General features: G+C 36.5%; 1 protein-coding gene and 1 pseudogene across 2 annotated transcripts in view; both read left to right on the top strand.

Moving 5' to 3' along the window:
- Window positions 1-429: 429 nt before the first annotated feature.
- Window positions 430-16,096, top strand: part of Amph (amphiphysin) — a 215,199-nt gene continuing 199,532 nt past the window's right edge. Inside the window, exon 1 of one of the 2 annotated variants that reach the window (XM_058584457.1) lies at window positions 430-583. In XM_058584457.1, coding sequence (XP_058440440.1) covers window positions 515-583 — 69 coding nt within the window. In that variant the 5' untranslated portion in view covers window positions 430-514. The remainder of the gene's footprint in view (window positions 584-16,096) is intronic. The other variant, XM_046460616.2, reaches the window with a different exon arrangement.
- LOC124103973 (dehydrogenase/reductase SDR family member 7B-like) overlaps window positions 1,020-16,096 on the top strand; it is a 93,898-nt pseudogene continuing 78,821 nt past the window's right edge.

The following is a 16,096-nucleotide window of genomic DNA, read 5'->3' as shown; positions in this document are numbered from 1 at the left end:
CACTCCCCCTTTCCTGTCAACTGCAGTATTACGACCCTGCAGTGACTTGGTTGTTTTCCAGTTAGTCCCCCATCATTGGGTTGTAAGCCAACTGCGGGCAGAGAGGCATCCAGTCCTTCTCAAACTCCCAGGGTGGATGAGGTGGGTGCCTTCTGGCCAGGTCCTTGAGCTGCTTCAGGGCCCTGGGGATGCTGCGTGGCTTGCATCCCTTTCATCTCCTGACCTCCTCTTCCATCATCGTGATATCCTCTGGACATTTTGACTTCTTCCCTTTCTTTCTCTGGTCCCGCCCCTCCCCGCACGGTGTCACCACCAGTCCCGGTGCGTCCCGCCTCCGCACTGTGGCTTTAAGCGGGTCCCACCGCAGCACCCCTCCCTCATCCAGCTCTCGCTTGGCTGCTCCTCACCGCCTCTTCTGCTCCTCCTCCTCCCTGCTCCTCCTCCTCCCGCTCCTCCGCGCCGCCGCCAGCCGTGCTGCGCGCTCAGCTGCTCTCAGCTCCCGGGACCCGCAGCCATGGCCGACATCAAGACTGGCATCTTCGCCAAGAACGTCCAGAAGCGACTCAACCGCGCACAGGAAAAGGTCAGCAGAGGGCGGCGGGAGGCCAGGGCAGGTGTTGCGTGGTGGGGGCGAACTGTGGGTCACTGGCTGCGCCTGCGGGGCCAGATCCTCCGGATGAGGCGCGTTACGGAGCCGGGCTGGGGCCAGGCGACGCGGACACTCGACCCGGCAGCGGGAGCATCAGGGACCCACAGACCCTGGTCCCAGAGGCACCAGGTTGTGCCTGTCCTCCGGAGCCCGCCCGGGGTCGCCGATTCCCTTCTTTCTTGGGCCCGGCGCGGGTGACCAGCTGTCGCAGGTGCTGTGGCTCTCTGCACCCGAGAAGAGCACATCTCCCAGAGCTTTGTATCTTCCCGAGCTTTGTATCTCTCCAGGAGCTTGCATCTCCCTCAGCTAGCATCTCCTGGCGCCGGCTTCCAGCTCGCCCGCAGGCAGCTAGCTGGGACGCGGGCCGCAGATGGGGCGGGAGATTGCGGCAGCCTTCAGTCCTCTGGGGGGATTTCGTGGCTACTTGAGTGCGGTAGAAACGAACGACCTAGCAGAGAAGCTCCCCCCCATATCTCTGGACCAATAAGACTGGATCGCAAACAACTAGCACCTTTGTAGAGTGCTCTCCTGGGAACCCTGGAGTTCAAAGCAGAACACACTTTTCCCCTTTTCATGTATATTTGTATTCTTTTTGACGCCAATGTCCTTCCCTGGAAGGTCAAAAATAAATACGACCTGAACCCAAACAGTTCTTCTCAGAGCATTTTTGCACAAACGGGATGTTTTATTGCATTAAAAATATGTATATAGATTATACGGGTTGGGATCCGTGTTTTTTTGCAAACCCCCTTAGTAAATTGGCCATGGTAATTCATTTCTCCCTCCAGGATATACATACACAAGGGAAACCCAGGTACATAGCAAGCAAGTGCAGCCCCGAGCAGTTGGGGGGAGGGGGGTATGGGATGGATACTGGGCTTGCCTGGCTTTCCTGCTGACTGTTGTATCTGACAGCTCTAAGGTCTTCATTGGTGTCCTGAGCAAGGGACATTTTTTTTTTTTTTTAATTGTAGCTTGAGCATTGTACTTGAAAATGAATACTGGCTAACAAACCTCATGATTGGGATCAAGTTGAATTGTATTCTCTTTCATGTGGTAGTGTTTTCTGTTCCTGGGATATAGGGTGTTTGGCATTTTCCTGGGAGTCAGATATGTGGTGTTACTCATTAGGACAGTGGATTTCTCTCTTCAGACCCACGCTCAGGCTGCTCCCCAGTTCTAGCCTTCCCCAAGGAGCTGAGCAGAAGGGGCACTGATCCCTTTGCCAGCACAGGCAGAGAGGCTTGGTGGCTGCTGCTAGTCCCTCCCTCTCTGCACACATGCACACTCTCAATGCAGTAAGAGGATTGTATTTCTTTTAATATCTACCCTAGCTCATCCTGAACCCGGGGATCCTCCTCCTGCTGCTCCCTCAGCGGCTGAATTAGCAAGACTTCCTGTCCCTTTCTAGTCCCTGGTTTCATGTTCAGAAAACAGCCACAGATCTATCTGCAGGTTTTGAGATTTGGATCAGATTTCTTCACCAGTTTTCAATACTTCATTTCATCTACTTGTAGTTATCTCTCCTACCCAAGTAATTACTTGACTCTTTGGTTTGAAGCTTTTCACTGAATCCACTTTCCATCTGTGAAGGAATTTAGTGATATGGTTTGCCTTTTCACATATTAAATTATTTCTTAATCTAGGTCACCAGCTGTTAATATGCCCAAAATAAATGAAAAGAAAATGTAATCTCTCTTACAGAGCATTCACGCCTGTATGAATTGTTGAAAACTCACTTTTTCCCTTTTTGTCATGATGAAGCTTGTGTGTATTAGATTGCAGTTGTGGATTGTGTTCATTCTCCTGTGAGAGTGAGGGTTTAACAAACCTCTTGTGGGGCCCAAAGTGTCCTTTTTTTTTTTTTTTCTGGGGATGGCTATTGATGAAATATGCCTGTTGCATCTAGGATGGGAGGGTTAAGACACCAAGAGGCTGTCTGCCCTGGGTAAATTCATGCCTTTTTGATCCTGTGTAACACTGGGACATGGTTAGCACAAAGGGAAAAGAGCAACCCAGCAAAGCTGAGATGGAAGTTGCTAGAGAATGGACAGTACAGTGTGATGCTGTTGGGGCTTCATGAGACATCTCCCCTCTTTGCTTTTCCAGACTCTTCTCCAATGAACTCTTTGTTTCAGTAACCATATGACACATATGTTCTTGAGACCTTGTGCTTCTTAGTTTTATAGGCATATTTTCCTAAAAAGTCTACTTCTTTGACTTTCTTATCACCTCTGCTCCACCTAACAGTTTGCATACATCCAAACGCACTACTGAAATTATCCGTAGAGGTGACTTATAGCTTTTTGTGAATTTAAAATACATTTTTTTTTCTTATCAGAAGTCAAAAAAGGCTCATTGGAGAAGGAATGAAATATCATATAACCAGAAGAAATCACCCCAAAAATAATCTCTTAATTCTACCTCCCAAAGACTTCACTATCATTTAATGTTTATCCCAGTAGATTTTACATGTGTGTATGTAAATATTGATACAACTAAAACATACATATAAAATAAAACATACATATACTATATGGTTTGATAACCTGTTTACTTCTTTAGTAATCATGAATAGTCTTCTATAAATGCATATCTTTTACCTCAAAATTATAAATGACTGAATTGTATTGGAATGTATGGATTTTAATGAAAACCCTATATTTTTTGGATATCAATTTTCTAATGTTTATGTATGTAAACGTAAGTCAGTTAGCAAACTCATAAGGAGAAGTTCTGCATACACCCATAATTTTCTCCTTAGATAAATTTCTAGAAGGAGAATTTTTGAGTCAAAGTTATGCTTATTTTTATTACAGCTTGATTGCCTTCCAGAAAGGTGGTACGAATTTCCATTCTCATCAGCAGTCCATGAGACATTTGCCAACTCTGGATAATAAAATTTAAAATAACTCTTTAGGTTTGTCATTGGAAAAAAACGAGTTCCTCATTCATTTCATTTACTATTTGGAAATTGAAACTTATTTTGCATTCCTATGTTTTTAATTCATGAATCATGTGTTCATATTTTGCCCCTATCAGCATCTCCATCTTGTTATTTGTAAGAGCAAAAAATATATGAATCCTAAAGGTTGCAAACACATTTTCTTCCTTTCCTATTTTTCTAATGATTTTTTTTCCTAAAGAGAATAGTTATGCTTTATGTATATCTGCTTAAATGTACTGATTGTTTTGTATGGTTCCTTGTTTGGTAGTTGCATAAAGTCAGGATCCTGCCACTTGGAAATGTCAACCCAACATGGCTTAGAGAAAAATGGAATTTAATTGTGAATAATAAGGTTAGCTAATAACTTATATTAGGTTCTTGTACATATAAATTTAAGTATGTTTTTAATGTATTAATATATATATCTGAATTAAACTGTGTACCTATCCTTACACATAAATAAATACATGCATATATATGTGCTTATTATATATATATTAACTCATTCTTTGAGGTATATACTATTACTACTCACATTTTATAGATAAGGGAGAGATTAGTGACATGCTCAATGTCACAGTCAGTAGATAGCAAAGCTGGGATTTGGACTTAAGCAGTCCAGTGCTTCCCCATTCCACCATAGTGCCTCTTATAATCATGAAAAGGGCAGGGATAGATAAAGTTTTGACCTGTGTGAAATCAGGGACACAACCACAGATATTAGGGCTCAATTGTCTTCTCCCTAACTCCTCTCTGTGCTGTGCATTCACTCAGCCCCAGTTTTGGTCAAGTTCTCTCTTGATGGCAAGATGGCTGATAGATGCTCCAGGCAAGAATATTCTTTCCTTCTTCATTTCCACAGAACTCTTTGGTATAACTCTTATTGGCCCAAACTGAACCTGTGTCTATTCCTGGAAGAAAAAAAGTCTCTAAGATCAAGGGCAAGGGCCAGCACCATGAATGAATTGGGCCTGAGTCACAAGCCACTGCTAAAATGGGATAGACAGATCCCCTGAACTCATAGAGGAAGAGGAAGGAAAATAAGTACAGAAGGAGGAGAGGATGCTTGGCTGGCAAAATAAAAGATGCCACTGAGGCATCTCTAAAAGGCTTTCTCCATATCATGTTTATCATGTTAACAAATAATTTATTATTTGATAAAGAATTTCTCATCAAATTGATATATATGCAGTTTTAGAAATCAAATATTAGTAAAAGACTTCTTATGTAAAACATAGTCCATTGTCCTTCTCTCTCAACCTCCAGTTTTGCTTCCCACACACAGCTCTTACTAACCACAAGATTTCTTATATAACTTTATTGAACTAGCAATGCTTTAATGTTTGATGAAGATAGCAAAGATTGAGTTCTCTTTTATCTATTTCCCCTTCCCATCATATATAATTACAAGCATTGATTGCTAAAGATTACATTTTTTTAAGTTTGAAGTATAATTTTTGTTGAATAAAGTGTACAAATATTGTGTTCAGCTGGTGAATTTCCATCTATATAGATATCTGCATAGGTACCACCCAGATTGACTTACAGAACATTTCTGTCATTCCAGATACCCATCAGTTCTCTTCCCTGTCCTATTCTTTGTCTTTTTATGTTTAAACATTTTAATTCCTTGCTGATATTCCCCTAGTAAGCACATTTTCCTGTACTTACTGGTGATTTTGATATCTTCTTTAGCAAAGGGTCTGTTGAAGTATTTGCTTATGTTTTTCATTTGCCTTTTGTGTTGATTTGTAGGTGTTCTCTGTATAATCAAGATGTGAGTCCTCACCAGATGTTCTGTATTTTCTCCCAGGCAGTGGCTAATTTTTTTTTTTTTACTTTCTTAGTGGTACCTACTGAATAATGGCAGTTTTAAATTTATGAAGTCCTACCTAAAAATTAAGTTCATGCCACATTTTTAAAATCAAATTTTTATGGCAGGGTGTTGCTATGTTGTTCAGGCTGGTCTTGAACTTGTGGGCTCAAGTAATCTTCCTGCCAGCCTTCTGAGTAGCTGGGACAACAGGCATGAGCCATCATGACTGGGGCTCAGCTTTTTGTTTTCCCTGAAGTTAATAATTGCCTTGTTTTTAAAATTTACTTATTTTTCTATGGATTCTTTAGAATTTTTCTTTTTGCTTCATCAGATCTGTCAGATATTAATCAGCATTATTATTCAAGGATCCAAATATCAGAAAATATAATTTTTCTGGTTTCTCACATTGGCAACATCCCTTTTTGGAGGCTCTGCCCATTTATTGTAGTCTGGGATTTTTTTTTTATTATTTTTACTAAATCTAAATAGCTGCCATCTTGGTTTTTCCCTTGCCTGGGATGGGGTTGAGGAAGGGACCTGAAGTCTCGACTGATCTATATGCAAACAATACCCAGTATTGTGCTTCATTTCACCCATAATACTTGAAGGAGCCCGGTCTTAAGCCTTTCTGTGTGTATGACTGCAGTGAGATTCAGATGCTTTTCATTGGTTGTTCCTGTACAAGTTCATTTTTAATTTTAATTTTATTAAAATTATATATATGTATATATATATATATATATATATATATATATATATATATATAAAATAAAGGTATTGGTATTGTGTTCGTCTACAAATTTGTAGATGAACACATATTTGTAGATGAATATATATATATATATATATATATATATATATATTTGTAGATGAACACAATACCAATACCTTTATTTATTTTTATGAGGTGCTGATGGAACCCAGTGCCTCACACATGCTAGGCAAGTGCTCTATAACTGAGCCAAACCCTAGCCCCTTTATTTTATTGTTTGTATTTTCCTCTCTTCTACTGATTTGTTTCTATTTCTCTATTTTATTTTGTGTTTCTGTAAAATGTATTGAACTTTTATCCACCAACCCTGCTTCTCCTATTCTTGTCCTTGTACGTTCAAACATTTTTAAAATTTTCTTTTTTCTGTCATTTTAGTTAGGCTTTGGGAGGAGATGGAAATAAGCACATACAATTAGTTGTCCTGTTTAACCAGAAGCCTTTTTATTTAAATATTTGATCCTTCTGGATTCATTTTTCTACCATCTTTCTCTATTTGTGAAAAACTAGTGACATTTATTTGGTCTTAACTCTCTTTGACCTTGATGCAATATTTAAATCAGCGAAGCACTACATTTAAACATTTTTAAACATGATTTGAGTGAGCAGGATAACTTAGATATGTTATAATACCAACCTCTTTAGTATTATTATTTTTTTTTACAGTAAGGGTGTTAGACTATTTAAATTTTAAGGACCTGTCCAGTTTGATATGCTGTGTGTCATTTTATCTGTCCCAAATGATTATTACATAATCATCTTAGTTACCATTTTTTTCCATGCAATACATCTTCCCAGTTAAATCATAGTTGCTTGAAGACAGAACCAAATGCATTGTGAGTCCTATGTACTCAGTGATGATTTAGTGATTTGATTTTCTATGTTCTTGCTTCTTTACGTCCTACTCCTGCAAACACATAGTATTGAAGAATCCTTCCACATTATTCTTTCTCTGACTTTTGTGAAGTTATGATGAGGGTTTTACTGTGTGGAACTGTCATTTTTGTAAGTGAATCAAATATTGTCAAAATCATGTTGTTTAACTCCATATTGATCTGGTAAGATAGCAAGAAAAATAATGTCTCTTTCTGCATGCTTACTTATGTGACATTATAGTTTTTTGGGAAATGTTGCTTTGTTGATGCCCATGTTTAGGTTTATTCTCAAAGAGAAACATGTGGATGGTGCATGTGTGTGCGTGCACACATGCATGTATGTATGTTTGTATGTAAATACAATAGGAGGAAGATGACCCTCTTCTGCCTAGAAGATTTCTCTGTGAACCTGTCTGTAGAAGAGTAGCTTATATGACTTCATTTACATCTGAGGGCACTTTGGAGACTGAACCCTTTTAAGATCTTCTGAAGACATTTTTTTTTTGTAGTCTACTTCTCATTTCATAAAACGTATACCTTCTTCTGAGGTCTGAATGTGTTTCCCAAAGCATAACGGAAACTTAATCCCCTTGCAACAGTGTTGGGAGGTGGAGCCTAATAGGAGGTGTTTATGTTCTCAGGGCTCTACCCTCATGAATGTATCAGTGCTGATTATAAAAAGGCTTGAGGTTGCCAGTTCTTTTGCTTTCTCTTGTCTTTCCATCTTCTGCCATAGAATGATGTAGCATAAAGGCTATATGGTCATGTGATGACACCTTGATGGAGGACTCCCCAGACTCCAGAATTGTAAGAAGTAAATCTCTGTTCTTTATAAATTACCCATATGCAGGTATTTTATTGTAGCTGCACAAATTGGACTAAGATACCATCTTTTTAATAATTTTCTCTGTTTTTAGAGACTGTCAAAATTAAAAGTAATTGTTAGGAAGACATATGTCAGGGTAAGGTTTTCTTCTTCCGTTGTTCCTTCATATAACTGGACATATACCAATGCATCCTTCTTTCTCTGGACTGAGTACACTAGGGAATCAGCACTATAGGAACTCAGCTTTTAATATTAGCAAAAGACTCTATTTTCCTTTATATGACATATATGATATGTGTGTAGGTTCCATGTCACATTTTAAAAATAAACTTTTCTATGGACCAATACAACTAATTACAAAAGCTGATATTCTTATATAAGCAATACGGCCCACTTGGGGTATAAAATTAGGTCCCATTTTTAAATATTCAAATTAAATGACTTCTCCAACTCATCCTATTATTATAAGAATCTTGTACTCCTTCCTAGGGTCCCTTGTGATAAGTCCAGAAATACAGGGAATTTTTCCTCTTTGCAGTAGTCAGTGGTTTTTACTCTAGCCTCATGAATTTCAGTTCTACAAAGGAATCCAGGACTTAAGTGTCATTCTTGTCCTCAGATGATCACTGCAGTGAACAGAGACAAAGAGCCCTTAATGGTGGATCTGAGGGCGCTGTCAGGGCCAGGAGCCTTTCTCACCAGGGTCATACCTACTCCAGTATGCCTGAGCTCCAAATGTGTGAATTCTATCAATGACTGGTCTTATTTTCCACTTCACTTTGTACATATACACATATAGCTTCTCCCTCCTATAAGATTTGCCCATAGTCCCAGGGTTCCTTCATTAGACAATATTTAAAATCAGTATACACACTGTGCCTGGAATTATCTATTCCATTCCATTCCATTTTTCCACTTTTAAGAAAATTCTTTTGGGGATATACAAAATTGATTTTAAGACTTTGATTTGAAAACACTGCCCTAGAGGACCTATGATATGTTTTCTTATAACTTGACTTTGTTTGGGCTACTTCAGTCCATCAAAGGGTGTGGGTGAGTGTGTGTATGTGTGTGTGTGTGTGTGTGTGTCTGCATATATTTACCTTTACACATATGTTAAATTTTAAACAAAATTTTAAAATTTTAAAGGTGTGACACAACTTGGGAGGAAATGAGAAGGGAAAGAATGTTTTTAAAATGACATATTGTTCTTACATTTTATAGTCTGGAAACTTGCATCTTTCTGTTTAAACACAATTTTATTTTATTTTTTTTTAGCCTTTTACAGTAGGAGCTATCTGAGTAGAACTCCTGAGGAAATATGTGGGCCAATGGACTTCTGTGAAAGATATAAAAGGTGCAAAGAGTCCTTGAGTTACAGATAGAATATCTAGATGTTCTCAATAATGGCTAGCATACATAATGAAAATGCTATCATTACAGAGTTCAAGGGACTTATCCATTAAGGATATAACAAGGCTCTATACAGCATCATGTGCTATTAAAGTGATATATGGTTATTATTTCCTAAGATTACAACCATGAGTGACTTTCAGCATGGGAATGCTGAGATGCCATTCTTATTGATTCAAATTCTAAATTTAAGTATTCTGTTTGGTTACAATTGTACTTCCTTAACACACTGAGCAGATCCTTTATTTGGAGTGACATATAAAGCTATGGATAGGGTCTTAGTTTTAAAGAAGTTGTTATGTCATGGTCATATTATTGATTTTGAAGCTATTTAGAGCAGATGTACAAACACAGTAAACAACTATTTTGGTATTTTCATCTTACTCTGATTCAGTTATTTGGTTGAAAGCTTAGTTCATGACTGGGAAGAACTTGAACATATAGTAATTGGACATATTAATAAGCATATATGTGTTTTTCCCCTGTCTTAAAGTGCTTATAATGATTTAGTAACATATTCATGGACCCAGGCATAAATGGACTTTTGTCATGGCACCTAAACTTTGTTGAATAACAGATGATAAATTTATATACTCTTAATCGTTAACTATTCTATTGTCAAGTCAGTGTGACAGAATGAATTCATTCATTTAGAGACATTTATTGAGAATCTAATTTGTGAAATGCACGTGCTAGATCCAGATATACCTCATTTTATTGCACTTCAGAGATACTGTGATTTTTACAAATTCAAGGTTGCGGTAACCCTATATTAAGCAATCACCACCATTTTTTTTTCCCAACAGCTCAGATGATTGCTAGCATTTTTTTAATCAAAGCATTTTTAAAGGAAGTCACTCATGTACATTAAATTTTTATATACAATGCTACTACACAACTAGTTGAGTACAGCATAGTGTAAACACAATTATTCTATTCACTAGAAGACAAAAATTCATGTCACTTGCTTTATTGTGATATTCATATTATTGTGGAGGTCTGGAGCCAAACCTATACTATCTCCAAACTATGCATATATCATTAAATAGCAGTCAACAAAGCTGTCCTAGTTGCACATAGAGACCTGAAAGAGTTGGTAGAGTCATAAATATATGCACACACTAGAAACTACATAGTTATTCATTAAAAATCATAATTTAAAATTATGATTACAGTTTGGGATGTAACCAGGGAATTGACCTAGAATGAGAGGATTAGATAGCCTTCCCTGAAGAAGGTAGAATTTTTTTCCCCTCCACATTTTTTATTGGTGTATTATATTTGTATATAGTGGTAGGATTTGTTGTATATAAGTACATTCACATGATATAACAATACAATTTCACCAATATCTCTCCCATCCTCTCCTCCCTTCCCTCTCCCTTTCTTATTCTACTGATCTCCCTTTGCTTTTCATATGATCACCTCTCCACCTTTCTTTTCCATTTTCCCCCTCTAGCTTCTGCATGTGAGAGAAAACATACCACCGACCTTGACCTTCTAAGTCTGGCTTATTTTGCTTAACATAAAGGTCTCAAGTTTCATCCATTTTCCTGAAAATGACTAATTTCATTATTTTTTAGCAGCTGAATAAAACTCCTTTGTGTATATAGACCACATTTAAAAAAAATCTATTCATCCATAGCCTGTTCCCATAGTTGGGTTACTATGAATTGTGCAGCTATAACCATGGATATGCATGTATTTCTATAGTATGATGACTTTAATTCATCAGGAAAAATACTGAGGAGTGTTATAGCTAGGTCATACAATGGTTCCTTGCTTAGTCTTTTGAGGAGTTTCCATACTGACTTCCATAGTGGTTGTACTAATTTACCATTCCACAGACAGTATAAAATTGTTCCCTTTTCTCCACATCCACTCCAGCATTTATTATTACCCTAATGGCTGCCATTCTGACTGGTGTGAGATGATATTTCAGTGTAGTTTTGATTTGAATTTTCCTAATTATTAATAATATTGAATAAGTTTTCTTTATTTGTTGGCCATTTGTATTTCTTCTTTTGAGAAGTGTCTGTTTAGTTCATTTCCCATTTATAAAATTGGGTTATTTGATTTTTGGTGTAAAGTTTTCTGAGCTCTTTATATATTCCAGATATTAATTCTCCCTCAGAAGGTAGATTTTCTCTCATTCTGTAGGTTCTGTATTAACATTCTTAATTATTTTCTTTGCTGTGCAGAAGTTTTAAAATTGGATGCCATCCCATTTATTAACTTTTGGTATTATTTCCTGAATTTTAGGGATACTATTGAGAAAGTCATTGCCTATGCCTATATACTGAACTGCTAACCCTACATTATAAGAAGGTAGATTTTAAACTAAGATCCTAAGGATGAACTGAAGCCATCAGACAAATGGGGGTTAGGATAGGGTAAATATGGGAGTCATAAAGCCCTCCATACCTTGGCTCTTTGCTCATATTCATTGAGCATAAACAAGAACTATAGTGTAGAATATAGAATGGACTGTAAATATCAGCCTAATAAGTAATATCTTCTACCACTCAGATATTTAACTAGGCAAAGGGGACCCTAATCAGTATAATCTCACTGTAGTAGCAATCTCTCTTTAGTGTGATCCGATTTTACATGCCAAAGGGTCTTTCTGGAGCATAGATACCCCTTGATATAGAGCCAGGACACTAGTTCAGAAATGACTCACCCTCTGAATTGCTAGTCATACAAAGACTGCTTTGTACAATAGCAGTAAAGTCCAACCCAGCATGCTTTCAAGGATTTGTTGAGAGTAGGGTCTCTTATTTTAACCATCAGAAGGCCAAAACAAAAGTGAAATACTTATCAAGTCATTTAATGTCATAGTTCTAGAAAGGTTATTCTGCCTTCAAAAGATTTGATTGCATTTGGATTGTATGTGGATTCTTCACATTTAATTAACTGTCTATATTTATACGTGAATATATAATATGCATCTCTCTGGGTTTGTTCCCTAGTTAGATACCAACTTATATTTTCCTCTTATAGAATTTAATTATATTTTTAATGAATAGCTATGTAGTTTCTAGGGGTACAAAGATGTAAAGATATATATTTCTATGAACCCTTGCTGGCAGAGAATGTACACACACACATACAATTAATGGGTATGTACCTAATAGAAGGGGGATATTAAGGCTGGTGACAACCTGATTTACTATGGGGATTTCATTGATAATTTTGTAAGCAGTGGTCTTGGACTTAGGAATAATCAGCTTGCTTAGAGGACATTTTTTCAGTTTTTATTTGTTTAATGTTTTTATTGGTGCATTATAATTATGCATGTGAGATTAACTGTGACATATTCATATATTCACATAAAATAATTTGATTGATTTCATTCCCCAATACCTTCCCTTTCACTCCCCTCCACCCTCCCCTGATCCCCTTTCTCTATTCTACTGGTTATTAGGAGGGAATCTTAAATTTGGGAAGAGATTCTTTGTAGCAGACAGTTTTCTCTGCTACCTAATAGTGGTTGCAAACTCTTAAATAGTGTAAATGGTCTAAGCCTTAGAAGGATCTTCCAATTCATGGTAGCACAACGTAGGAGATTGGAACCTTTCACCATCTATGATTTCTTAGTATTTGAGACATCTGTACACAAAATCCTGCCTGTTTAACCTACAGATTTCTATAGTACAATGTCTTCTTCTTGCCTGTTCAGCTTTTTCTCTGTTCAGTGGGCTCTTCTCTAAATCATTTCCTCTAGGAAAATGATTTCTGAACTTTTCTTTCTACCACTTCACAAAATGCTTCTGTCTGTGGGGACCACTATCATTCTTGAATTATGGGTTAGGACATATGTCCTTCAATGTCGGGCTCCCCTGAGGATCTGCATTGACTCATAGTCACTCCTGTTAAGCATAGAGAAGGAATCTAGAAAGCAAGTTCTTCTAGGGCAGTGTGGTCAGAAACACTTGGGAAGGGGACAAATTAAAAGTGCAGATTCTTGGGCCGAGTTGAGTTACTGATTTAGCAAATGATAATCTTTTTAGTGAAAGATTTGAGCATCTACATTTTTAAGTTCTTTAGGTGGACACTGCTTTAGAGAAGGGGCCTTTAGTTGAGATTTTGTGGTGGTTATAAGCTTATAGGACCACTTCAGTGTTATGATATGAAGAGTAAATTTACCTCTGAAGTAGTGAGAGAGAATGATAAAAAGGAGTATGCTATAGGATGTTTAAAAAATGCCTTTATGCTTAAAAGAGCCTACCCTAAATTTCAAAGAAATCAATCTATTTTCTGGAAGTCGGATTGGAAATGTTTCATCAAGAGCCAAATGGCTCTCTTATTAGGAATGTTACTATGTAGCATGGAAAGTTGAATCTTGTGGAAAATTGGATTCTGTGTAATCTGATTCTGTAAAAGCCATTATATTTTTAAAACAATGCTGGTTAATGCAACAACTATAAAAAGTGCAGTGAGATGAAAACTAGGCTTAAGGCGCTTAGGTTATAGCTCAGTGGTACAGGGCTTGCCTCACACATGTGAGGCGCTGAGTTCGATCCTCAGCACCATATAAAAATAAATAAATAAAGTAAAGATATTTTGTCCATCTTAAAAAAAATCTTAAAAAAACACTAGGCTTAAAAACCTGCTGCATATTTTTGGTAGAGACAGGAGGAAATGGGGTGAGTTTGAGGGACTTATTTATAATTACATTGACCTTACATGTTTTATTATGGGATGAGGCACAATTAGACTGCTTAAAGTTCCTGGTAGGGAGAGTGGTCAAAACTCAGAGGCGAAATTCGGGTCCACTGTGAAGGAATACCATTTTCTAGGAACTCAAATTTTCTTTTTTTTCTCATTTTAGTATTTTATTGATGGTTTATGTGTCTATATTTACAACAGATATTTCCTTATAGTTTTTTTTTATGATGTCTTTGTTGGTTTTTGAATCAAGGTAACAGTGGCCTCATAGACTGAATGGGGAAGTGATTCCTATTCTTCTAGTTTTTGGAATAGTTTGATATTAATTCTTTAAATGTTGAGAGAATTTACAAGTGAAGCAATCTAGGAAAGGTTTTTATTTGTGGATAAAAAATTTAATTGTTAACAAAGTTTTGTTACTTGTTTTAGGTCTATTTCAATTTTCTAATTCTTTTTCAGTCAGATTTGGTAGTTTGTGTGTTTTCCATTTTACCTAGTCTATTTATCCATTTTTTTGGCATATAATTATTTATGATATTTCTTTTTATTCTGTAAGGTCTGCTGTACCATTCCAAATTTTAATAATTTCAGTCTTCTTTTTTTCAGTTCTTGGTCAGTGTATCTAAACATTTGTCACTTTGTTAATTTCCTCAATGAGCCAACTTTTGGTTTCATTGATTTTATGTATTGTTTTTGTATTATCTATTCCATTTATTTCCAGTATCATCTTTATTATTTCCATACTTCTGTTCATTTTGGAATAAATTTGTATTTAGTTTAACATGGAAGGTTAGATTATTTGACAGCTTTCTTCTGTCAATATAGGTGCTTATAGCTGTAAATTTCCTGTTAAGCACAACTTTGACTATATCCTGTAAGTGTTGGTATGCTGTATATTCATTTTTATTTATGCCAAAGCATGTTCTCATTTCTTTTGTGATTTATTCTTTGGTCCATTGTTTAGGAATTTGATGTTTCATTTCCATAAATTTGTTAATTTTCCAAATTCTCTTCATAATTTCTAATTTCATCCAGTTGTAGTTGGAGAATGTACTTCATGTGATTTCAATTTGTTAAAATTTATCGAGGCTTGTTTTATAGTCTAACATATAATCTATCCTGCAGAAAGTTTCATGTATACTTGAAGAATTGCATTCTTCTGTCAGTGGTTGGATCATTCTGTAGATGTGTTCCAGGACTAGTTGGTGTATAGTGTTCACATCTTTCTAGTCCGCCTTTTGTCTCGTTCTATTATCAGAAGTAAGGTATTGGAATTGTCTTGTTGAATTTTCTGTTTCGTTGTGTCAGTTTTTGCTTTGTGTATGGTACTTTTACTAGGTACATAAGTGTTTAGATTTATTATATCTGCTTCATAGATTGCCCTTTTGTAATTGTAAGATGTCTTTGTATCCAGTAACATTTTTTGTCATAAAGTCTATTTTGCCTGATTATTATTACAGCCTCTCCAGGTCTCTTTTGGTTACTGTTTGTGTGATGCATCTTTTCTATCCTTATACTTTTAAACCTATATATGTCTTTGACTCTAAGTTATATCTTTTGTAAACAATATAGTTGGACTTTAAAAATCTGTTTTGCCAATTTTTATCTTTTAATTGGAGTATTGAATCTGCTTACGCTTAATATAATTATTGAAAAGGTAGAATTTGTCTGTCATTTATGTCTTTTTCCTTTTTGTTCCTTTATTTCTCATTCCTTTCTTGTTTGCATTAAAAAGGTATTTCAGCATGGCATTTTAATTCCCTTGTTTCTTTTACTATCTTTTGTAGTTCTTTTCATTGTGATTGCTCAGGGTTAATTTGTAGTAATTTAGTTCAGATTAATGCTAACAATTTAAATAGTGTGTAAAACTTTACTGTTGTGTAACTTATCTTTTTCCTCATCCATTGTGCTGGAATTATCAGACAAATTATGTCTTTACATATTGTATGCACATCATTAAGATTTGCAACTATTAGTTTATCTAATTGTCCTATGCATCAGATGAGATAAAGATGAATTAAAGTAAAAAATGCATTTCCATTGTTTTTTTACATTAGCTTTTGTAAGTTGGTGCATCTTTCAAAAATATTTGTCTTATGAAACTGGCTCTACTAAGTAATACTTAGCTGA

The sequence above is a fragment of the Marmota monax genome, unplaced genomic scaffold (assembly GCF_021218885.2).
Source record: "Marmota monax isolate L192 unplaced genomic scaffold, Marmota_monax_Labrador192_F-V1.1 WCK01_AAM20220418_F8-fsc00107, whole genome shotgun sequence".
NCBI classification, from domain to species: Eukaryota; Metazoa; Chordata; class Mammalia; order Rodentia; family Sciuridae; genus Marmota; species Marmota monax.
Note: the sequence above shows the minus strand (reverse complement) of the source record. Positions and strands in the feature narration are given on the sequence as shown.